Source organism: Indicator indicator, chromosome 3, assembly GCF_027791375.1.
Source record: "Indicator indicator isolate 239-I01 chromosome 3, UM_Iind_1.1, whole genome shotgun sequence".
Classification (NCBI taxonomy): Eukaryota; Metazoa; Chordata; class Aves; order Piciformes; family Indicatoridae; genus Indicator; species Indicator indicator.
This window is the reverse complement of record NC_072012.1, coordinates 20,669,322-20,694,974: the sequence shown is the minus strand read 5'-3', so window position 1 is coordinate 20,694,974 and position 25,653 is coordinate 20,669,322. Positions and strand designations below refer to the sequence as shown.

Genomic DNA, 25,653 nt, shown 5'->3' with positions numbered 1-25,653 from the left:
CTTGTCAGGATGCCAGTTTTGTGAGTAGAAAGTAAAAGAGAAAGAAAATCTACGTTTCCTTATGTCTGCCTCAAAGCACGAGAATCTCATGTGATAAAGGAAGCCCATCCCACCATCTCCAGTCAGCTTTTATGTTTTTTTGTAGCTCTGATGTTGGTTGCAATATAAAACTTTTACTGTTCACTATTAATAGATTCACCAGTTCTTTTGTAGACTTTATTCACTGCTACAGTATAATCCTAGTAAGGAGCCTACTGACTGGAATATGTCATTTTTCTTTGTCATTATTTATGTTCTATAATTATGAAAGTAAGACAAGTACAAAATGCAGACTATTTCCACATAGATTTATTTTGTGCATTTGGATGATTTAAATACCACAACTACTTGGCAACTACATATCAGTGTGACTGACACAAAAAGCTATTAGACCTAATTGCATCTGAAGTTTTGAGAAATGCAAATAAAGTTCAAAAAAAGGCTTGGTCAATTGCTTACCAGGCTCTTGATTGTGGTTTTTGTGAAATTTTCCATCCAGCTGGTTGCATCAATCTTTATTCCAACAACTAACAAAAAAACATGAAAGTCTTATATAGTAAAATGAATTTAAAAAAGGTAGCTGTATAACTGTAAAAAATCCCAAACAAGCCAAACAATCCCAACCTCCTAAAAAACCACAAACCAAACAAACAAAAAAACCCCAACAAACCCAAACAGAGATATATTATAGTAGTATCTAAATAATTCAGCTGGAAAAGCATAAAATGTGAGTTTTGCTCAGTTGTCTGACCACCAATGTCCTTCGTAAGACTGAAAAATTAATCACTCTTACTCAAACACAACCAGATCTGTGGTTTGATTTCCATTGGCATGATTAAAAGCCTCAGATTAAAGAATACTATATAAAATTAAGTTCCTTTGCAAGCTCAGTTAAATTTCTAATTCACAGTTGAGCAACAACCAACTAACTAATGTGTTTAGAGTTTCAGCACCATTCTATCTTACCTGCTGGCTTCAGAAGCTTCCCATTAATTGTTATTTCCACCGCCTTGCTTACCATAATACCTGTTTCATAGCTATTAGCACCACTTTCTGAGAGTATGGAAGGAGGAAGGGAAAAAAAATGAGTTAGGAAGATATGAAAGCTTATTCCTTTGAAACTGAAAGTAGTGATTATTCAAATGATTCAAAAAATTCCTGATTAAAAAAACCACTGACCCACTTGCACTATGCATTTATCACCTGTCATTGTTCAGATCACTAACACCTCTTGAATGACTAACAGGAATAATTTTGTTTATGTTTCTTCAAGGTTTTTTACGTGGTTTCACTGTCTCATAAAGTTATCATAGTCTTTTGGGGGGTTTTTGCCTTTTTTTTTTTCTGTGAACAGGGCTATGAATAGTTTTACACATGTGAGCAGCTCTGTTAAAAGCAGGATCAGTGCCAAAGATTTTATCCCGCTGTCGTCTGCGTATTTTTCAATGCAGGGTACACTGACACCACTCACTAACCAACAATTACTTCTCTGACAGACCTCAGCCTGTTTTCAACGCTACTTAGTATGAAAAACCAAGTTAAAAGTACATTCCCTGGAGCTCTTTGAGAACAACAGAGACTTCAGGGAATTTAATTAATTACCTTGTTAATATTTTATTGAGAAAAGATGAAATAAATAAGCATGAAATAACAGTAATAAAAGATACCATATGTTTGAGAGAGGAGTATGTCAGTTGTGGTAGCATCTGCTTTTAGATGATCTTGGCAAGGTTAATGCTGCTCACATCAGTAATGAGCACCTAATATTGTGCATATAAAGGTTTAAAATATCACTGTATTTCAGACAAACTTTTCTGGTGAATAACAGCAATTTGACATAGAATTCAAAGGCAAGGTTTAAATTAAGCAGTGGTGCAGTAGACAGAATTGTGGTTTGGTGCTGAGGAGGTATACAGAACTCAGTTCAAATATGGCTTTTTTTAGGTAGCATTATTGTCCCTGAGTGCAATTTTCCTTCATTGCCTTTTAAAATAATTCTGCCAAAGCATGTCTGTAAAACAAAATTTCAGTGTAAAAAATGAGCACCAGTAATCTGCATTCTTTCAGCCTTGTTAATCCTGAGGATACAAGGACACCAAGATCAATGACAAGTTATGATGTCTGTTGTTTAGTGCTCTCCCAGTTACCTTTTCCTTAATAATGGGAAAAAAACCCCAAGATGTTTTCCTAAATTTTGTCCTACTTGCATCTTTTGTGAATGACCTCAACTGGTATGGGAAAATTCCAAAAGTACACTTATGTTGAACTAGCTAGCTCTGACATTCCAAACTAGTGATGACTTACTGTTGTAGTATGGAGCTGTGAAAATATAGTTGTCATTATCTAAACTCCGTTTGTAGAAGCTGACTTCATAAGTTTCAGCATTTTCCAACCAATCTTCTCCTGCCCTAATTTAAAAAGTGATCAAAAAGAGATAGTTAGAGTCTCATTAAAGCTGTGCTGCAGGGTTTTGGGGCTTTATTTATGTTTTTTCACGGGTTTTATTATTCATTTGGAACTAATGTGAGATTCATTTATACAGTCTTCAGACTTTGTCAGTTTTCATTGGTTAACTTCCAGGTGTAATTATTTTTAAAAGCCCCCTTGGAATAATAATAAAAAAATAGTATATTCTTGGAATAACACAGATCTTGTCTCACCATTTTTAGATACGTTGAGACAAATACAACTGTAACAGTGTTTGCTACAAAAAATATACAAATCTTTTTAGCACATGCTATCTCTTCAAAAAAATGATTCCAAAATTTTGTATCACTCATAACATCAAAACACAAAAGGAACTGATTTGGGGAGTAAAATTCATTGTCATTGTGGGGAAACACAGAAAAACCTAAGATAAAAGTCTGGTCTGCCATTTACTGGTATGGTGACCTCATTATTCTCAGTCACAGACAGAGATGTCTCGTTTATTATATGATCCCTTTCTCATTCCCTTTTTGCCCTCTGCTAATGATATATTTTTCTCTCTTCAAGTCCCTGCACTATTTGGTCTGCTCTCATTACTCAAAACAAAACAAAAAAGTCTACTACTTTACAGTATTTGCAGTCCACCAGCCTGCCAAACAATTGAGCTCTTAGGAGTAATTATGGATAACCATGGCCCCAATACTACTACCAGGGTACTGCTTTTACTGCTACTATAAACCGATTAGAAACTTGGAGTACAAGGGCCTGTTATGGAAATAATGCTACAGATCAGACACACATAGAATTGAGCAAAACAAGACATTTAATTCATTTTATAGTTATCAGGAACAACTAGACTGAAAATTATTTAACATTCAAGTTTCAAAATGATCAAATTATACTGTTACCTTTTTGGGAATACTCTAGTAATTCCACCATCTGTAACGACAAACTGTGCAACAACACCGTCACTGTAAACAAAAAATAAGATTTAAAATGATAATTGACTGCAACTCTCACAAATTCCTATGTCAAGAGTTGCTGGAAGCGCAGAATTATTAATTAAACATCTGTGCTGTGTAAATATTAACTGTATATCTGAATACACACACACACATATATAGTATTTTATTACCAAACTATGAAATGCAGCAAAAAAATCAGTCAACAAAAAGAATACTTACAGAGACAGTGTACTCCAATACTTTTGGGCAAGTTCATTCGTAAATCCTGCATCCAGCAAAACTCTAATGACCATATCAGTATTACCTATCAAAAGAGTTTAGACATTTAGCTGACATCATATGACACTGGGTTGCATTAAAAGACTAAAACGAAATTCTGATTTAAGATGCTATAGCCACAAAATTGTGCTAATTTTAGTGGACATACTAACTCCAAATTACATCAAGTACTTGCTGCTAAATAGATTGCTCTCAGACTGTTCACTTTTAAACTTTGCCTTCCTTGTGTCCTATCATAGAATCATAGAATGGTTTGGGTTGGAAGGGAAGTCTAAAGGTCATCTAGTCCAATCCCCAATCATTGTTTCATAGGAATAAGCAAAGCGATAAGGGTATGGGTCTCAGTTTTGCAAAACCCTATATACATTTGTAAATAAACCTATTTTTAAAGCATATTTTTATTCAAACACTTTTTATCTTGGGTGATGTAATGAAACAATATATAATTCTTAGTTATATTTACTCTTATGCGCTAGAAAAATAGAAATAATTCAACAATAATATATTTAAATGATTTAAGTCCCTTATTTACTAACCATAGCATATACTACAACATTACTGTGTCCTCAATATTCACTTATATAACTAGTAAATATTAAACTAGCATTTCAATTTATTAAATGAGTTAATCATTTGAGGTGAATACTTTTACTTCCAATATTGAGTCAATATTGATACAAGGGACAGAAATAAAATTTTAATCAGCCAGCAATGTGTCAATGAATATGATCACCCTATTAAAAAAAAAAACAACAAAACCAAACACCCATACTTGCACATAAAAATAGACTTTTGTGAGAAGATCTCATATTTAAGTGTGCATTCCTTCAGTTACAGAATCTAGATTCTTATTGAATTGATCTGTGATCTCTGACACCAGGTTAAGAAGACTTGGGGAGCCCAAGACAAAAAAAAAAAAAAAGGGGTTAATCCAACTTTTAAAAAAGAATTAATAATGCTAAACAGACTTGCATGGATAGACAAACAAATCCAAACATTGATTTTTTTTTTTTTTATAAGAACCAGACTGAAAGTTTATTCAAAAGTGTTAACTCCTCATTTATTCTAAATGGAGTTTAAAGCTTCATTTCCAAGCATGAATACCTGCAGAAAGTCCAATTCTCTCCACTGCAGGAGTTACATGAATCTGTGGTCTCAACCAAATCAAGATGAAGTGAGATCTCTTTAATCAATTTCTGAAGCGGCAAATGACCTTCCATATATTTTATTTGGGTTACTGGTTACTTCAGTTCTTGGCTTCTTCACTTACTTTGGTTATATAAAGTGACAAGAAAGGAGACTTGAGATTTCGTTACAATATTTTGAAGTCTGTTTGAGGTTTTGGGTGATGTGCTCAGCAGAAAATTCTTGTTCAAAATACTTGGAGTGCATTAAAACAAGCTGGCAGTTATTTGCTGCTAGAACAGAATGCTAAGAGGAATTGTGGAAAATACTGGGTGCATAATACTCTCAAAAAAGTGAAAAACAATTTAAAAATCTCTAGCTTGGGCAGAAAATCCTAACATAATGAAGATAAAATCCCAAAGCACATGACTTCGGCATAAAATTTTTGATTCTGACTATTTCTTATTTATAAATAATTTCCAAAGCGGGGGAAAAAAGAAGTGAGAAGGATACTTACATGATGGACTGCTTGGACTGTTTCTATCAATAAATTCATTGAAATTTAACAGAAATTCAGTGTTGTTTTCTGATTTTTTTACATCATTACAGTATTCTCTGGAAAAAAAAACCAAACCAAACCAAAACAAAAATACATCAGTTTTCTCATATTTCTCTCCTTTGTTACTGAAGTACATAAATACAGCTCAGCAGTTTTAAAGTCCAAGCAGAACTGTGTTACTATAATGTTGTGGCTGGCACTACTACACAAACCGACTACCATGGCTAATATTGAATTTTTACTATATTAAATATTTCAGGCATGTACAGGAAATAAAGTGCTCAAGTGTCTGACTAAATCTGAATTATAGAAAAATTCCTACACAGCATAGATTCCCAGAAAAAATAATTAAGTAATAGAGCAGGCTTTGAAATTAGGAGAGCATAGAGTCTGTAAACTAAACAAGAAAATACCCAGTGAATTTAGATTGCTCCTGGCTTAAATCATAATGGAAAATACATAGACTGCTGCTCAGCTAAGGCTGGATTTATTTCAGGTCCTATAATCTGAAAAGTCTTAAAGGCAATTTCAGTAGGGTACACACCAGATGAGCATACAAACACATTTTGTCTTGACATATGCAAAACAGATAAACATTAAACTGCTGTCCTTTATGCAATGTAACAAAGGAATATATCATTGGGCAAGTCACTGAATATGAGCAAGCACAATAAAAGCCACTGGGCATTTGGAAGACAAATATTAGATGGTGAGTGGCATTAAATAACTTTAATTAAAATGCAGAAAGGATTTAGTACTACAAAAGGAAGCCTTTATTTTTTTTAAATGAGCTTTTTATATTAAATTAATTTTATGAACAAAAGAAGTCTGTTAAGTATTTCATATCAATAAGGTATCTTATTACCATTCACTTTACCATGACCCTCAATGACTAGAGGCAGAATTTGCTTTGCTGTACCAACATTCACATTTAAACAGAGCTGCTCTGTATCAAACAGGCTTTGTTCATGTAGATCAAGCCAACAGCTAGGGACTTGGTGGCAACTGCTAATTGGTACAACTGATTATCAATTACTTTAGTCCTTCATAAAAATTCAATTAAACTGTTAAGCTGAGAATACATTTAAAGACAGAAATCTGTGTTTTGCGTATGAATCAATCTATTAATTGAAATAAAGCTATTAATGAAAATTTAAAAGGATACAGTAATTTATAAAACAAATAAGAAATGCAACAATCCTTAACTAATTGTGATGGTATAGCATTTCCTTATAAAGGACTGTCTTTTAAAGGAACTTAATTTTTGAGAACTATTTAACACACCATGTTCTCCTTGCAAGCATCCATTTACAAGGGCAACGGTGACTATGCAATTTCACATTAAAAAAAGAAAAAAAAGGAATTAATGAACTTATTAGATCAATTTTCAATGACTCCATTGTTCTTTATGTTCAGTGAATCAAAAATTAATTTATCTCTAAGTGATAGAGAGCTTTTTCTTGAAGTTGGAAAATGTCTTGAGGTTAATATTATGATATCTATTTTACAAATGAGAAGCTGAAGTACAAAGCTGTAAAATCCTAAAAGTCAGAATCATAAGAAATGAAAAGATGTATATAATATTTCCATGAAAATATCAGTATCAGATTTTGGAGCTCTCCTTGATTAATATAAACATATACATAAACATATTTACACTTGAGCAAGAAGACTGATCTTCTAAAATATGAACTTAAATTAGTAACTTCTAATTTACTTAATATTCATTTTACCAATATGAAACTTCATTGATTAAGTCAATATTTTGTAAATGTCATTAATCTTACCAAATGCCTATGTATTGCTGAGATAATACTTATTAATGGGAAATTAACCAACCTTGGTGCTATAAATGTATAGCCAGCTTCATCGAAATGATCAAGCTTCAGTGTCTCTGAATCTACAAAGGTGAAGAATAAACACCAAGTAAGCAAATATGGCTTTTTACCATCATTTTTCTTCTCAGAATTTTTGACTAGCTTTTGCATGCATCTACGAATTTAGAAAGAAATGTTCATTCTGAGACACTTTCTTACTAATACACTGTATACTTCTCAGTATTTCACAGCACAAGAAGGAATTACTTGTTATATGAAAGATATACTTAGCAATAAGTTATTTAAAAACTTAGAGAAGATATTTCATTAGCATGACAACATAAAAATATAGGAGATGTTTTCATTAGAATTACAATTTGACATGAAGAAATATTTGGGACACCAAGTTGTTAGAACATTTTGGAAAATGCTTCTAGAATTTTCTGAAATAAAAGTTTAATAACCTGATCCATATAAGCATCAGTTCCAATGTCACCAAAAAAGCTTTAAAAGCTGGTATCAGTGAACATTGATAGGACTAGACAAAGGATTAGAGATTAGCAACATATTGAAATGTGCATGAAAACAGAAAAACATTTTACATCCTTCTCTTTTTTCTTTTTTCTTTTTTGGTTCCTTTCTATTGCTGTGGTACCAATGAACATGGGAAAAAACCCAAGATGAGGAATACAGAGGAGAATATCCAGTAGGAATAGAAATATAAGTGAAAAGTATCAACTGCAGTAAACAGAAGGAAATTGAGCAACAAGAATATACTTGCCCTTTTTGATTGCCACTATCCATCAGAAAGAGAAAGCAGGGAAACAGAAAAAAACAGGGTAAAGCAAAAGGGGTCACAAACCAATATTTTATTCAAACAGCCCCTTGAATAAAAATATTGTGCATAGATAGATCAAAGGTTCGATTTACATACAGCTATAGGCTGGAAAAAAAGACAAACATCTTTTTAGACTGAAGAATATGTTCTTCTCAATTAATTTCCAAGTACCTTCTATATACTGTGGCTATTTCAAGGGTCTGTTTTTCAGGTTGCATTGATAAAAGTGCAAAAACAGATGATCTAATCAATCAAGAGAATCATATTCACTTACTAAAACTTTACTTTTAAACTACTTACTGTTTGACAAAGTTACGAAATAAGTCACTGATTATTATTCTACGTCATATGCAGGAGATGAGGGCAGAGAACAGTGATATAGTGCTAACCAACTTTTTTGCTAAACAAATAGTAACTATGCTTGTCAGAGAGATTCTAAGTGGTTTCAATTTAACTGCATATTTGTTCAAGTTTATTGTAACTCTTGGAAAAAGTTAAAAGGATGTGATGGATTCTATTTTGTCTACTATCTAGACAGCAGTTAAGCTACATCTAATAAATAAAAAGCATTTGAATACTCACAAGTGTCATTTCCACTTATCTCTCCAGAATCTGTAAATGGCTTGAAATTAGTCTAATCCAAAAATACATCACAAACATCTTCTAAAACTACTTGTAAAATGCAAACCAAAAATTTAGCTGCAAGTGCTTTCAGATTCATCTATCTCCACAGGCAGTAAAGGTAACTACTGTAAAAATTACTCCAAAAATGCTTTTATTATAGTCTGTATCACAGCATTTAGCTAATAGAATGAAAAAAAAATAGTATCCAGACCCTTAAAATGACAGCAACAGAGGATACACAAAGCAATGATTCTACAGGCACAGAGTAAGGGGGAAGGAATTGTCAGTGGAACTGGGATACCTGTACATATTCTATTTTTATAGAATATTTCTTGTACCTTGGAGGGTACAATGGGTTGGAATCATTGCTGTAGATTTTGGGTACATCATGATAACATCAGTGAATTTCACACAATTTATGAACTTTAAACACTGCTTTTTTAAAAGTGATCCTGAGACACAGAACAAAACCAGGGAACCTTCACAGTACTTACATCTGGCTTGTATTATTGGTTCATCAATTCTGGCTTTAATATAATAAAAGCTGTATGATGGTAACACCAATGCCAAACTGCAATAGAAGTTAGAGAAATAAAGCAATTACATTATTTGGAGCAGTTTTCCAATTTCAGCTTCTATGTGTTTTGAAAGCAATTAACAGGTTTGGAAGCTGGATCATCATAAGAAATGACAGCTATGTACTGACATACCAGGCTCACACTGTCTAAAACCTACTTTCACAAGTAGGTTCATGCTGGTCCTGAAGTTCTCTATGTTCATTCTTAATTACACTTTTAAGGATAAATGCAATTTTTAATGGATAAGCAAGGAATTTTTAAATAATTGTAAATAACAAAATATGTGATTTCTTATGTCTTTCTTGTACTCACATAGCATCGCAAAGTAACACGTAAAAGTGATCACTGATTGCCTGAAGCAGCAGGTACTGATCTGCATGCATCATATAATGACAGAGTCTCTAGTAAAACAACTAGAGGTATTGATTAGGAAGGGTATCTGGCAAACTTTAATTCACTTTACATTCAAGAAGAAAAATTTTGCAGCCACTGTTCTGAGGGCAGCTGCTGGATGCATGCAGAATGCATGATTCCTTATCTGACCAATTCCTTAGATGCATAGGTCAAAACAATAACATTCCATGTGAGCCAAGAACAACATCCTCACATTGGCACCCTTTGATTGGAACACACTGCAGAAGCCACTTCCTGGACATGCTGGCATCTCTTATTGGGAAAAGATTTTAGTTTATGTGTGTGGTTGGATTTTACTGGTCAAGGGATTTATAACAAAGAATATAAAAACCAACCACTTTGAGCAACAGGCACTTCAGTTAGGGACTTAGGCTGGGGATTTTTGTCTAGGGCTGCTAGGGACTTCTGCTTCTGTTGGTTCGCCACTTCGTCTGGCAACAGCTTCAGTGTGGGGATACTGCAAGGGATATGCTCAGGACTTCTGTTAGCTGCTTCATCTGTTGAGGGCTTCTGGGATGTCTGCTGTAAGTGGGACTCTAAGACTCTGTAATGCTGGGGATTCTACAACGCATCAATAAAGGACTTCTGCGTAGAACTTCTGATATTCTCTGCTCTCTGCACTTCTGGAATCTCGTTGCTATATGGCAACAGAGTTTGTGCCTTCATTTGTCACCCAATGGTGCCCGTTTCAGGAAAACAGAAAAAACAACAGCAAAATATTTTCTTCAAGTCTTCAATCACCACTAAAAATATCCAAACTCATTATGTAATAATATTTTCAGAGTCACAAAGCATTTGCAATGTATTTTCTTTGAGATTATGCTTGTTTCTGTTAAAAATACATGGGGCTTTGCAAATAAGTTCAATACACATATAGAAGAGCTCAGTTCTAGAAAGGTATATAAAGAACAAGAGATCTGAGGTATCATCATCTCCCACATCACATTCTTAATTTCTGCACTTGGATTTCATCACTATATAACTGCAAAGTTTCTAATGGATAGCTACAGAAATTAACATCAAAAAAGTTGTACAGTTGAGCCATAAATGGAATGACCTTTAATGATACATTTGCCATTTAAACAGAATATAAGTGAGATTGGTAGAAGGCTATCGCTAAATATTCAGCAATTCTCCTCTAGGGAAATCAGTAGCAGTTTATCTGTCATTAACAGTTACTGCTAGCAGAAATTGCTAATTAAAATTTATAATTTTATGTTTAATAGGTTTTATGTAATGTGAGTCCATGGATTTATTGCTGTATCTCATGCCAGGGAGCTCAGCAAGAATTAAGAATTCAAATAAATCAAATGCAATTTTTTTTTTTTACTGATTGCTCAATGGCATAGTTTGAGAAAAGTTTCTTGCAGAGTATAAAGACAGAGGCAGTTCAACAGAAAAATGGGATGCTGAATAAAAGATCCTACATTTGTATTCTCTTGTTAAAAGTTATTTTTTTAGTTGTACATACAAATTAATGTTTGCGTTGTCATTGGTTGTACATCTGTGCAGAGCATAACAGAAAATGGGAATAAGCTTGGCTAAGGACTACTGTAATTCATTACAATAAAAGTATTGTTTTGGTAAAAAAATTGACTCAATATTCTTCCATCTAGTTTTCAACTCCAGTATTTTAACTTTTCTGGGACTTGGTAAACCTTAATTTGCTTTGGATAATGACAAATTTCTACATTCCTTTTAATATTATGAAGCTCTGTGGTTAAATGAGGTTGAAATAATATACACACCACAGTTGCATTCAAGGTGGGATGTGCTCTTACCCATTACGTCATTTTTTCCTGCTGCCATTCATCAAGTAAGTTTTACAACAATGGGTTCAAGCTTGAGCATAGAAGGTTTCACCTCAACATGAGGAGAAACTTCTTTACAGTGAGGGTGATGGAGCACTGGAATAGGCTGCCCAAAGAGGTTGTGGAGTCTCCTTCTCTGGACACATTCAAAACCCGTCTGGAGACATCCTTGTGTGGGCTACCCTAAGTGATCCTGCTTTGGCAGGCGGGTTGGACTCGATGATCTCCTGAGGTGCCTTCCAATCTCTAATGTACTGTGATACTGTGGTACATACAAAGAGGAATCAGTGCTACTTAGTAAAAACATGTGAAAAACAGATATGGATTTCAGAGATAATTGGTAGCATGATTCCTGCCCCTAACTTCTGACATGAAGGTAGAGAAAGTCATGACATAAGTAATGACGGTAAATAAAAACTATTTGCAAAAATATGTCATGTTTTTATTTAAACTAAAATATAGCATTTTCCTTCTTAACAGTGACAAAGCAAAGAAAAAAGTGTGAGGAGGAATCTATGAGAAAGTGTACAATTAAAGGTCAAAGTATATCATAATACAGGGAAACAGAGCACCAATCGTAAAAAAAAAAAAAAGTGTTTTTCCTGCACACAGAATTACACTTGTGACAAATCTCAACAAATGGATGAAAGATTTTGGTTCTAGTCCTTGCATAGAGCAAACAATTCTGAGCTCTAAATCTGTAAAGGAATCCAGAAAATCCTGCAGGCCTGGACACCAGACAATATGTTTTGGACTTAGCACAGAAAATGTAACGCTAAAAATATTTTAAAAATTAAACAGGTAAGTAACTACACTAAAGAAAGTGAGGTGGGTCCAGAGGAGGGTTATGAAAATTATTAGGGGGCTGGAACACCTCTGTTATAAGAAAAGGCTGAGGGAGCTGGGGTTGTTCAGCCTGGAGAACAGAAGGCTCTGGGGGGGACCTAATAGTAGCCTTTCAGTACCTGAAGGGAGCCTACAGAAAGGCTGCAGAGGGACTGTTCATAAAGGTGTCCAACAATAGGACTGTTTCCAAAGGCCTGCAGTGATAGGACAAGGGAAAATGGTTTGAAATTAGAGAAGAGGATTAGACAAGAGGAGATTTAGATTGGATGTTAGGAACAAGTTCTTTAGCATGAGGGTGGTGGAACATTGGAACAGCTTGCCTACGGAGGTGGTTGAGGCCCCATTACCAGAGATATTCAATGCCAAGCTCAGCAAGGCACTGAACAACCTGATCCAGTGAAGGATGTCCCTGCTCAATGCAGGGTGCCTGGACCATTGGAGCTCCCTTCCAACCCCAACCATTCTATGATTCTGTAAGTCAGAGAACAGAAATCAGTTACCTGTAATCAGTGCCATTCACAGCAGTCCATGTATAGGTTCTGTTTCCTTTATCAATGTATCTCTACAAAGAGATATTGATGAAAAGATAAATTATTCTCTGGGGTTTCCACAAGCATGACCTTTTCTTGCAAAGTACTTTTAAATCAAGTATACATCTGTTGGAATTCTATTAGTTTGTTAAAAGAATGACTTGAGCTTCAACTCCTTTCCTTAAACATGTTCCAAACACATTATGCACAAGATTTACCCATGTCTTTTCTATTGAATATTAAATAAATGCAAATTAAACAAAACCAGACAAACACGACCTATCATTTTCCCTTTTAAATTCATTACCAGGGTTATGCAAAAGTTTTTCTATATGAATTATATTTTGTAAGAGGCCTTATCCCCTTTTTGAACATTTTGCAGTTAAAATATGAAAAGAAAAAACCTCAGTAATAAAAAGACTTTGCAGGTAACTCTAATAACAAAACTACGCAGCATTTGTCCTTCAGAGTTGCAGTACTACTGCCTAAATGTGTTTTGAGTCATACCTACAGGCATAGCCAAGCAATTCTGACTCTATAGGCATTCTGTGCTAAGCTTACATGTGTTTTTAATCTCATTAGAAGGGCCTTGAATTTGTGAAAAATTTAACATTGAAGTGAATGTTTATTTTTAAATAACTGAATACATTAGGATAAGCTTTACCATTCATTTTCTTTTTGTATGACTAATAATGGGATAGATACAGTCTCACAGTTCCCCCTAGACTGAATTATTAATGAACCTATCAAGTTTAATTCCAGCTGCAATATGTTATTATTTTATAATCAGAGATTTGTAAGTATGCCAGTAAGGAAGTCTGTGCAGCTGTTGCACTGCAACATTACAAACATTGGTGAGAAGTACCACAGGTATATATTCATGTTAAGTGTGAAAAATCACTATTGTTATGAAAAAGAAGTGGGTTTGGTTTTGGTTTTTTTTTACATTATAATTTGAGCCCGTCTCATTACCTGGATGCTGTTTTTCAGTATAGCATGACAGTATAAATAATAGTGAAAAAACAAATCAATGAGGAAATTAAGGAGAAAGAAAAAAATGCATATATCAGTGTCTAAAATCCTAATACATTTTATATTTAAGGAAAAATATGGATGAAGAGAGTCCTGTCCAAGTCTGTTTATATTTAGTAATGTGCTTATACTATTATTTTAGCTCAAGAACAAGTAAACACTTGAATGTAGTATTGGCAGGTCCTCCAAATCAAATGCAGCACCATGGGTTGCACACTTCTCTCTGCTGGCAAAGTGGAGAGGAAGGAAGGGAATAACTGGGATCATTAAATCCTGTGAACATGCTTGAAAACAACTTGACTGAAACCTCTCTTCCAAGATAACCAGCAGATCATATCTTCTCATACATCAGCTCCCATTTACCTTCGCCTACTTCATTATTGAATGGTCTGAGATCATTAGATGCTCAGGTGGTCACTGCCAAAGAACCTCCTACATGTTACTGCAGTTTTTGTGACTCTTCAGTTTTCACCTTTCACCCTTCTCTGCCCACCCAGCTGCCTGAATGTGGCAATGGTTTTGTTCCTATGGCATCTTCTCTGTTAGCTGGAAAGTGCCTGAGGCCTAGGGAGACTCCAGCACACCCCACCCACACTTGCCACAAATCCAGTCTCTATGCTGTAGTGTGAGGTCATCTCCCAAGACACTGCTAGAGCCAGCTGCAATACAAAAGGAAAGCAGTGCATGCTTAAACCAAAGAGCAAAACAGAAAGGACATAAATTTTAACCCTCGAGACTGCAACTGTCAGTTCAGAGCAACTGAACACATCAACCCTTTAATAAGAAAATAGAAGAAGCTATCAAGTCCTAAGTGGTGCATGGCTCGTGCATGGCTTTTATGGTCTGAAGAAGTTTTATTCTGGCCCTAGCAGCCTGGAGCTGGGAGGGCACAATGGCTTCAAACAGTCATCATTGCCAACCATCTCTAGCTCCTCCTTTCTTCTCACAGAGAGGTCTGAGTAGACAAATCTTGAACATGATGCAAGGGAAGGTAAGGGGGAAATAATTTCATTAGGCACTTAAAACATCTAAGATCAAAAGACCTGGGATATTGTATCCCAATATAGACTGGAATCTGGCACCCCCAATGCCCAATGCTGTAGTTGACTCCAGCAATTGCCAGTGTAAATTCTTCACCTCCCTCTTAAGGCAAACAGATGCAGGACCAGATACTTCAGGTCTTTTTTACCACATCCAGAAAAATGAATGCACAGCCTAAGATCTGTTCAATAACATTCCCATGAATGCAATTTCTTGTATAACTCCAACGGTTCTATTGCATTTTTGTCACCTTCTAGTTCTCCCTCTTACAACTGCCTGCCCAGAGCCCTTTTCACCTGTAGACATGGAAAGGCACTCCTTAAACAAAACAAGTTTGAAAATGTCCCAGTGAGTTCCTCCCCTCAGGAGCAGCTTATCCTCAACGCAGATGCCAGAAGGATCTTGGACTCTCCCACAGTGGGTCAGAAATGATCCAGTCTCCCTTCAGAACAGGGGGACAGGCTTTCTAGACAGGATGGCCTCCTGACATAGGTGAGGTAGCAGAGGTGGTTTGCCCTACCTAGCCAGCAGGACCCTATTCATTAACAATCCTCCAACAGTGGCACATCTTTTGCCACACAGCAAGATTTCCCTGTAGACTGTAAAGCAGCATTATAAAGCTGTACTTAGAAGGGATGAGATGAAGGCTTTATTGTGAGAAAGCACAAACAAGAGTCCTTACAGAAGGAAGAGGGACTGTTTGTCTCTGCTTTAGAAGAGGATGGGAAGAAGTGAAATGTAGAGTGAAGTCAGATACAGAGGAGTGTGGGCATGTTTAACGAGATCATGGAACTCCACAGGTTCAAAGACCATAACTTATGGGCATGTTTTGCACCTGGACAATGTGTGAGGTCTGAGTTCAATTTACTTTCTTCACAGGGAAAAAGTAGGAAAGTGTTACTCTGCTGACTACATGATTACATGATTATAATTAACACCATCTTACAACTATATTTTTCTGCCCCAGTGAGGCTGAGGATCCATACCCAAGAACAGAGTCTACAAGGTTCTACCCTTTCTGAATAAGGTATTAGCAGGAAGATGGAGCCCAACACTGAGTGAAATTACAGAGGTTTTTCAATATAACAAAACACCATGACAATCTTTCTGCAACAAATTCACAATGTTGTTAGAAGGGATTTGAATAAATACACAGATTTTAATCTGTCTCCTCACAGGTGGACACATGTGTAAGTCAAGTCACTGATCTCTTCAACAACACCCATACCACAGGAATAAAAAATGCCTCTGGTGGATGAAGATCTTGAGGATGGCTTCCTGTCCTCATTTGCACTCCTTTTAAGTAACACTATCAGAAGCCAGGATACTTTGTCAGATTCAGCATACATACTAAAGGACTGAGGAATGGTCATAGCATGTCCAGCTCTAGAGTCCTCGGTACTGGAAAGACATGAGCCTATTGGAGTGCATCTAGAGGAAGGCCACAATAGATCAGAGTCATGGAACACCTTTCCTGTGAGGAAAGGCTGAGAGACTTAGGGTTGTTCGGTCTGGAGAAGGGAAGTCTCTGGGGAGACTGGGCAAACTTCTCATTAGGACATGTTGCAATAGGACAAAGGGTATTTTTTTTTTTTTAAACAGGGTAGATTTAGACTAGATATAAAAAAAGAAATTTTTTATATTGAGGGTGATAATAAGGGTCATTTCCCAGAGACATGGTAGATGCCTCATGCCTGGAAACACTCAGGGTCAGGTTGGATGGAACACTGAGCAACCTGACCTCACTGAAGATGTTCCTGCTCATTGCAGGGGGCTGCACTAGATGAATTTTCATGGTCCCTTCCAACAGAAGATGTTCTATAATTTGATGATTCTACATATGTTCCCAAAGGTCTTTTGTGGAACCAAGTGACCATGAGCTTCATACTGTGAAATCACAGCATGGATGAAGGATTGAGACATGTTAGAGAAAAATTCAGCTCCATTCTCAGTTTCATCTAGGAAGGGTAATGTGCATTGCCACTGATTTTCACACACAAAGAGAAGTTTCTACCATGTTTAATGCAAAACTAGATTAGGAAATATTTTTCTTCTGTATCAACGTGAGATTAATACAGAAATCTTTCCTCAATGCAAAATTGAAGTCAGAGAACTATTCAATATTGAGCATTACTTTGTGTAACCTGGCCAAAATGTAAAGCAGAGTTTAAAAGTTGCTATCATCTATTAAATATTGAATGGAATATAAATAAGGAATGTGCTGATTTTAATAGAATAAAAATATTTTAAACTCTGAGGCCTGATTTCCTGTCAATTTAACTCGATTAGATTCTATAGCATATATGTTGCAAGAAGAAGGCCCTCTTCACTGCACCATTCTGCCATTTAAGTACAAATAGCAGAGCCATTTTTGAGATACCACAGTTACAGGACATCAGCAGGAGAGGGCAGCTAGTGTTACATGTGAAAAAATTACACAGTCTCAAGTAATTCTGCTGAATAGTGTCATGGCGTAGTATCTGCTTGATGTTATACATGCTTCATATTCTTCTGCTAAGTCATTAAATTGGCTTTTTTCAAAGCAAGTTACATTGCGAGTAAAAGTTTTACAAAGCTGTTGTAGAACTGTAACTGTGAGACACACTCTGGCCAGAACCACTCCTTTGGAACACCAGTCAGAATTTATTCCTGTTGAGATCCAAGAAGTAGAGCATATATGTAAAGACCCATATCGAATCTGAGTATTTCCTATTGCTAGGAAATGTGTCTGTCTAATTAGAAAAAAAAAAAAAAATCTTTAGTAGGAATTAGCATTTTGGACAATAAAATAAAGAACTCAACAGGCTATTCAGAAAGCACAACTACATAATATAAGATGAATTTGCTTATCCCAGATAGTTTTCATTTATGGCATACAAAATGCTATTTTTTTTCTCACAATTTTCTTCCCATTCAACCACAACATAAACTACCAAACCCATGCCCACACGCCTCTGCAAGCAAACTAAGTACTTTGTTTGGGTATTCATGCACAAAAGTAGGCTGGGTCCATTTCCTGGTCAACAGAATGTAAGACCTCATCAACAACTGCCTGATTAATGATGCATCAAAGAAACCAAGAAACAAAACAATTCTTCTTTTCATAAGCACATAATTTCTTTTACAATAAGCCAGTAAAGCTCACAGTCTAGAGGGAAAAAGTGATACAAACTGACATTACAAAATTAAAATCTTCTCACCGTTTCAGGGATTTTTCAGCTTTTTTTTTTTTTGTTCCTGTAAATGTAATTGCCTGTATTCCTATCTTACCTCATCTTGGGACTTGACCAGTGTTTCAAATGTTTTTTCTCCACTTTCTCCATCTATCATTTTTTTCCGAATCTATTGGCAAGGGAAAATAAGGAAAAACAAGCAAACAAAAAGAACTAGCACTGAATGTAACAAGAATAATCTTTTCAGTGATTCAAACTATTTTGTAGGAACACAGAAAATAGTGATGCATATGAAAGTCATAGCTCTTAAAAAGAAGTGAAGTTTACAATTTTCAGATTTTTATAACTAGAAGTTGCTTTATCCAAAGAACAACACTTCTGGTATACTTTGCGTAGCAAGACCACCCCCCATAAAACTCTTTGATGTTCGGCAATAGCAAGAGTATGAATTCGGTGTGGATGAGGAGTTTTGCCCAGCATTTCTTGTGCTTTGCAGAAAGATTCTGGTAGCAGCATAGAGTCACAAAAACATTTTTTTTTTTTTACAGTCTGAGAGTAATTCCTCTCTGAAGCAGACATTTCAAAGAAACTTAAGGCAGAATTTAACTGATGCCAAAAAATGCTGATTAGTGTCATTCTGAAACAACTTAAAGTGGGAAAAAAATACGATAAAAGAAGGTAAAATGTTCAAAACTCCTCCATTTTATTTCATAACCTAACAAACTAATTTTTTTTAAATCTCATATTTCAATTTATTAAAAAATTACTAATAAAAATATACGGAGGAATTAATTTGTTGTCAATACTAAACTTTTTCAGTACTCTCACCACAGCAGACAGAGAAATACTTTTAAAATAGTTGAGGTAACATATGAATATCCTATTAAAAAGTGTTCTGCTCTGAAAAAATTTACAAGCCTCCTCCCCAGGAACTGCCACTTAACAAAGAAAAAATAAAATATAAGAGCAATCATGGTGTCTCAAAATCAGAGGAATATAATACAATATTCTTGCCAATGAGTAACACCAGGTCTCAATTTGTTTCAATATAACTTTGTCTCTCTATAAAGTCATTATATTGACAAATTTAAAATTGAAATTTATGATGAAATAATTTCCCATTCAAAATCTAGACCATTTATTATTTTTCAGTTATTATAAAGTTAAATACAAGCAGCATCAGGTACTAAGAAACTAGGCAATCTCACCTCAACTTTAATATCGTTTTCCAGTTCAGCATCTAGAAAATCCAGCGTGACAGGCTCCTGGGATTTAGGATTCTGGAGCAGAAGATAGTTAATGATCAAATAATAAAGACAGAGTACTGTAATGTACAAATCATTCTAATCCCTTCATTTCAAAGCACACTACTTAACTGGGCTTACTTACCTATCTATTTTAATCTCCTACAGCATGTGAATTACTAGTGGCCCTTTCTCATGCATTTTACTTCATTAGAGAGGTTAATTGGGGAAGTGAAAATCAAATTAATACTAATGGCCAGTGTCAGTCTACAGTCTCTTGTCTATGATCATGCTGGGAAGCTGCTTCCCCTACCGCTGGGATATCACAGATTGTAAGGGTGGGAGAAGACACATCAGAGGAAGCTTCAGATATGAATTCCCAAGAGGGGAAACAGAAATCTGGGACAGTTTTCCAGTTGACCAATAACATGGGGCCACTGAACTCTTTTGCAGTTTTGCCAAAAGCAGGCTACAGACTTGCTGTGAAGAGGTGGGAAAGGACTTTGGTTCAAGATTCAAAGAGGTAGTAAATACAGCAAATTATTTGTTTGCTATAAAATATAATCTCTTGTGACCAGCATTACAGGACAGGAGTTTCAACATCGGTAGTTTTCTCAATTTAAGAGGCAGAAACCCGTAGCACAGAAACCCTGTGACTCAGCAGCTTCAATACCTAAGGAATGGACTTGATGTTCAGCCTTGACTGTGGAGCACAGAAAAGTTTAACGATTTGCATCTAGTAACCATGTGCCATAGGAGTATGGGAAAGCCATTGTAGCTCTGCTGAACTAGCTCAGATCACTCTCCAGCCTCTGCTCTTATCTAAGTTGCAGCTTCCATTTACTTGGACAGAGGAATCCATTTATTTTGACCAATTTTCGCTAAGCCCCACTGACTATATTTTGTGGTTTAAAAATCCTCAATCCTCCTCACTCAGTAGTTATTTAATACACCCCCCCCAAACGAAGGATTTTTGGAAAAAATAGTATGGTGATATGTAACCATTTAAATCTGATAATTTAGAATAGTAGATTTTAAAAGTACAGGTTCTTTATTATTTTTTTAATAGAAAATAATTTGTTTTGTGTAATAGGACAGTTCATACATGAACAAATCTCAAGGCCTCATTTTCTCAGTGACTGCTGTTTCTTATACAATTAGCAACAAAAAATTGTCATTACCTGATATTATTGTTTCAAGACTAGTGTAATTTTCGATAACTATGTATTTAGTGGATTTCAGCTAAACTAAGTTGTTTACAGGGTAGACTAAGGTCCCTTCTTTCAAAATGATAGCTGTATTCCTTCTAACACTGGCAAAGTTACATGACAGATGCACTTGTGATTACTCTATCAAAGAATGTGTGTTTCATCCATCCTGTTACCATCCTGGACAGCTGGTAAAAGATGCCTTCATGTAATAGTGTAGAACATTAAGATCTTAACAGTAGCCCTTATTTTCAAGACTGTAATATAGAATAGTGTTAGAAGACAAAAGATTATTCCTTCATATTATTGAGGAACAGATGTATGTATTTCTGAGTATATGGAATCATTCCTGTTCTTAGCAAGCAAGACTTACTATCTGCTAAGAGAAAAGTTAATTTATTTTCAGAAAGAGAATATGGAAAGATTGCAGGTATTTCTTTTAAATGTCTACTGATAACTTCAAAGAAATATGCATGTTGTTATTTGCGTAGGATATATAAAACTATTCAAGTTTAATACAGTAGCATTAATATATTCTCTCTACTAATTTTAAACAATTCAATTACTGTTATGCAGTTGTCTTTCCCCCCAAACAAATCCACACTCTCAAAATAAATAACATAAGGCTAAAATGTAAAAATAAATCTGAAAAAATATATTTTCTTACATGCAATGGATAATGAATAGCATGGTCAAACCCAAACAGCATGCATGAAGCCATTGGCATGTCAGAGGAGGCATTTATGAAGTTCGCATTCCATTTCAACACACAAAGGAACAGAGAAGACACAAAATGGTAAAAAAAAAAAAAAAAAGAAAAAAAAAAGCCATCACATCAAATCAAGATCAAGATTCATTTCAAATGACACCCCAGGCTAGTCATAGTTAAGGAGTCCCAAAGACAAAATAGTCAACTTTTAAAGTCCATCACAGTACAAGTATATATTAACTGTTCTTGTTCTTTTTAAGACTCATATCACCACACATTCTTTATAAGGTACTTAATGACTTTTAACAGATGAAGAAACTAAACATGTATAGATACATAATGTGTCTGAGGCACAAAGAAATCCATTATAAATTAGAACAGAAAATTCCTAGCCTCATACTTTCAATGGAATATTATTTTCCCACTGCCACTTTCCCCCCAAGAGTTTTTAACAGTATTTGGGCTCCATATTTTTTTTTTCTTCCAAGGTTGCCATTTAGTGGGGTTTATTCCAAGCTGTGAAGAAACAAACTTACTGTTCAGTTTGCTCTTCTCTTTATCCAGTCATGCACACAGCATGACTAGAATAAGCATAACACCACCGCATTCACCAGCACAACTTAATAAAACAAAAGAGAAGTAAATCACTAGCAATGAAGCATGCAAATAAAGGGAGTGCAATCTATTTTCAGTATGGCAAATGAAGGCAAAGATCTATTGTTTCAATGACAAATCAAAAAGGAAACAAAGAAAGAAAGAACTGGTGCAGCAACACAAAATAATGTTTGTTAAAAGGTCCTGTGTTTGTGGAAGGTCGGTATTCTCACAAACTCTACAGAAGGCTTTCTCTGCTGAGCTGCAGGAGCCTAGTTCCTACTCACACCTGCCAGTATGAACAAAGTCACAGGCTGTTAGGTTTTTAAAATAGATTGATGGTAAGATGGTAGCCAAACCTTGGACCCCAGAGGGAGACCCAGGAACATCTATAGTGGATGGGAGACCAGAGCTTTTCCAGACCTCATCTCACTGGACAGGCAGCACCACCAGGCAAACCCAGCAACAGCCAAATCATATCATAGCACGCTGAGGAGCCAGGGGTGCTCAGAAAATTGAGATTTTTATATGTTCCAGAGCTATTGTCTTCAGTGCACAAGCAGAATATCTTGTTTTTCTACATATGGTATAAATGCAGCACTTGACACTCAGTAAAATCACTGACTTGAATTAGATTAGGATTTTATACCATGTTTTGCTGGTGTTGTTACACAAGACACCAATTTTACATTATATATTCTAATATGTGTAAGAAATCAACAAGGTATACTGTACCTAATCCTGTTATTTTGCTAGTGACATTTTGCTAGTTTCTTCAAGGATTTTTAAGTTTTCGTTTAATGTTTGCTGCTCAGGCATTGCATTATATAAATGTTGCTAATTTCCTTTTTCTTGTACAGGTTGATGGCAGTTAAGTCTCTGGAGCTGGGTGTGCTACACCAAGAAACTGATGAAAATAGCAGATAAAACATATGCCCTACACTGACTTCCCTGGGACGAAAATTTGAACAGCTCATTCAAATTCTGTAGTGTTAGACAACATATACTGTACAATAAAGCTTGGCAATGAAGCCATAAGAAAGATCCTGACTTTGGGTGTATGCAAGTAAAATTAGCACAAGTAGTCTCTCTCTTTTTTTTTTTTTTCTTTTTCAGTCTCCAAATTAATTTCAAAATCTAAAGAATAAATTTTACAGCACAGATCTAATTAGCACCTATTAGTAAAGCACTACAATTCAATGGAATGTCCTTCACCACAGCCAAAAACATATTTTCTATTATTTAGAAAAGAAGGATGCAAGCTTCATGCTTTGGAAGCTGTTTATCAAAATAAACAATTCTCTAGTTAGATTTTTCCTAGTAAGCAGGGCAAAAGCTTTCTATTTGTATTTTCAAGTCTATGCAATCTAATGCACTAATCACCTCCATCCAGTTACCTGTACATTTGGTCTCCTTTTTCTCAGTTTAACTTTTGGTATGCCCACACCAATTTGCTGAAGTAATAAAAAAGCAGTGATATATATTTTTACACTATTCATAAACAGCTAACTTAAAGAATGGAAGCTTTCTCTCAACATCTATACTCTCCAGTACACATTTACTGGAAGCACAGACTAGCCCTCATTCCACTCAAGAGTTCTTAGCTTTCTGCCAGACTTACAAAGAGGTTTTGTCTAGGGAAACAAAAACCAGGCATACGTTAAAGAATGTGAATTATGGTAACAGAGAGGTCTGTTTAAAAAAATAGCATATGAAGAGTTTAACTTTTTTGTTTACTTTATATCTGCTCTCAAAAATGTATCTTATATTTCTTTCAAGACCATAAACCACCAGAAAAAATACTGGACTCTGCTGAAGGCAACTGGAGTTTTAGAACTACCACAGAATGGATTTTGCTCACAACGATAACAAAAATTAAGAAAAGGATGCTAATCTTTAGAAGAGATTCAGAAGTTGAATTATTTACCGTTTTCAACTCTTCTCTAACTAAGACTAATCTTGTTAAAGCATGCTTAATGCGTTTCAGTGGCTATGTTCATTGGATGACTCTCATGTTCTCTCCAAGACAATGGGAAAAATACAGGCACATACGCACATACACACAAAGAAAACTGATATTGAAACATAAAATTCAGTATTTGTTTAAAAATGTAAAATAATTAACTACAGAAACTTGAATAATGGCATTTTAAGCATTTTAAAAATATACTAAACAAAGAAAAAAGGCTGCCAACATAGCTTTCATGTGCAGATAAGAACAATATGGGAAAATTCTTAATGATTTTTACATGCTTTTGAACCTGCCTGTTATTAAATTTTCTCACTTATGAAAACAACTTCACAAATTCTGTATTTCATAGCGTTTCTTTTGTGAGATGATATTGCAAGATAATTTCTCAAAATATTGTGTTGAACCAGTTGTGATTTGAAGTTATAGACATTCAGAAGAAAAGCAGAAGACATTCAGAAGAAGGAACTGTTGGAAATTTAATACACCCTCACCTCTTCAAAGGTAAAGATGTAGTGATGTTTTAGATTACATCTACTGAAAAATTGCTGGCAAAGAGGGTTAAGATATTGTTTGTTAGTAAGTTAACGCTGATGAAGGCTCAGCTAAAATTAATATGACATGTTAAACAAAGTCCAGGAGTTCCAAATAGATCTGTCTTCATAGTGTACCTTGGTTTTAAAACGTAGTTCTTGTACGAGTCTGAATAGCATGCACCACCCCAAACAAACTGGGAGTGAAAAATTCTAGTCTGTGTAACTGTTAATAACAACAACAACAATCATAATAGTGTATATGCTTAATATCACATTTAGACATTCTACAACATATAACGCATCATTGACTTTTTGACCACACTCTAAACCAAACATTTTAGCAGTATGCGAAAACATTTCTGGACTTTTATATCCTTTTAAGTAGAAAGCGACACAGAGAAACCATGACAATTAGTATCCTAATAATCTCTAGTCTTCCAAGATTTAGTTGGGTGGAGTGGTTTCTCACTCTCTAACAAAGGTTCTTTATTCTCCAACATCACAAGTTTACACTGCAGTGTGAGATGAACAGAATACATATCCATGAGTTTCTCACAAGAATATGCCTCAAGCAAGAACACTACATTGATACCTATTACACTTCTCTATTAACAAAAAGAAAAAGGTAAAGATACCACTTGCCATTCCTAATCATGTCTAATGAAATTATTTGGTCAGTAATGATGCATATATTTGTTGAATAATTCAATAAGAAAATAATAAAATCAAAGCTTTCATTTTTTAACACATGAAAACTTAATGCATATAATCCAGAATCTGAAGTCCTGTCTTATGAAGACTATATTACAATCTTCTTTTCCTTTTTTCTTTCCTTTCCTTTTTAAAAGGGTTCTCTCAAAATAAATCAAAAGGAATAATTAATTGTTTATTCAATAATTAAGATCAAGTTATTTTTCTCGTCTCCAAAAGATCTTTTCTTTCTTCTTTTGTTACATACTTTGCAAAAGATTTTAGACATATTCATTACTTCACCAGGAAATTAATTCAAATATTCACAATGCAGACCTCCACCAGCTTAAGAACTGAATGAATCACTAAAATATGTAGATGAATTCTCTATTTCTCTTTCTGCCTTTGACAGTTAAAAATAGTGAAACTGCTAAATCAGGGATCTGATATCCCTTTTGTAGCTATGATAGGACTTCATGGTGAAGAAAAAAGAAAGGACAGATGCACAGTCAAGTAGCAGTTGCTACTATTCTGCCACAGGAGTACGACTGGGAGAGAAAAAAGTGATGGATATCCATGCAATGTACAAAGCCCCAGTATTTCCA

General features: G+C 35.1%; 1 protein-coding gene across 3 annotated transcripts in view; it reads right to left on the bottom strand.

Annotated features, from left to right (window-relative positions):
• The window catches only part of CACNA2D1 (calcium voltage-gated channel auxiliary subunit alpha2delta 1), a 354,317-nt gene that overhangs the window by 19,757 nt on the left and 308,907 nt on the right, over positions 1 to 25,653 (bottom strand). Inside the window, exons 19-30 of one of the 3 annotated variants that reach the window (XM_054399508.1) lie at positions 23,251 to 23,307; positions 19,307 to 19,378; positions 18,196 to 18,267; positions 12,823 to 12,884; positions 9,153 to 9,244; positions 7,234 to 7,294; positions 5,353 to 5,450; positions 3,651 to 3,735; positions 3,375 to 3,437; positions 2,344 to 2,447; positions 1,006 to 1,092; positions 499 to 566 (exon numbers count right to left, since the gene is read on the bottom strand). In XM_054399508.1, coding sequence (XP_054255483.1) covers positions 499 to 566; positions 1,006 to 1,092; positions 2,344 to 2,447; positions 3,375 to 3,437; positions 3,651 to 3,735; positions 5,353 to 5,450; positions 7,234 to 7,294; positions 9,153 to 9,244; positions 12,823 to 12,884; positions 18,196 to 18,267; positions 19,307 to 19,378; positions 23,251 to 23,307 — 921 coding nt within the window. The remainder of the gene's footprint in view (positions 1 to 498; positions 567 to 1,005; positions 1,093 to 2,343; positions 2,448 to 3,374; positions 3,438 to 3,650; positions 3,736 to 5,352; positions 5,451 to 7,233; positions 7,295 to 9,152; positions 9,245 to 12,822; positions 12,885 to 18,195; positions 18,268 to 19,306; positions 19,379 to 23,250; positions 23,308 to 25,653) is intronic. The other 2 variants (XM_054399510.1, XM_054399509.1) reach the window with 2 other exon arrangements.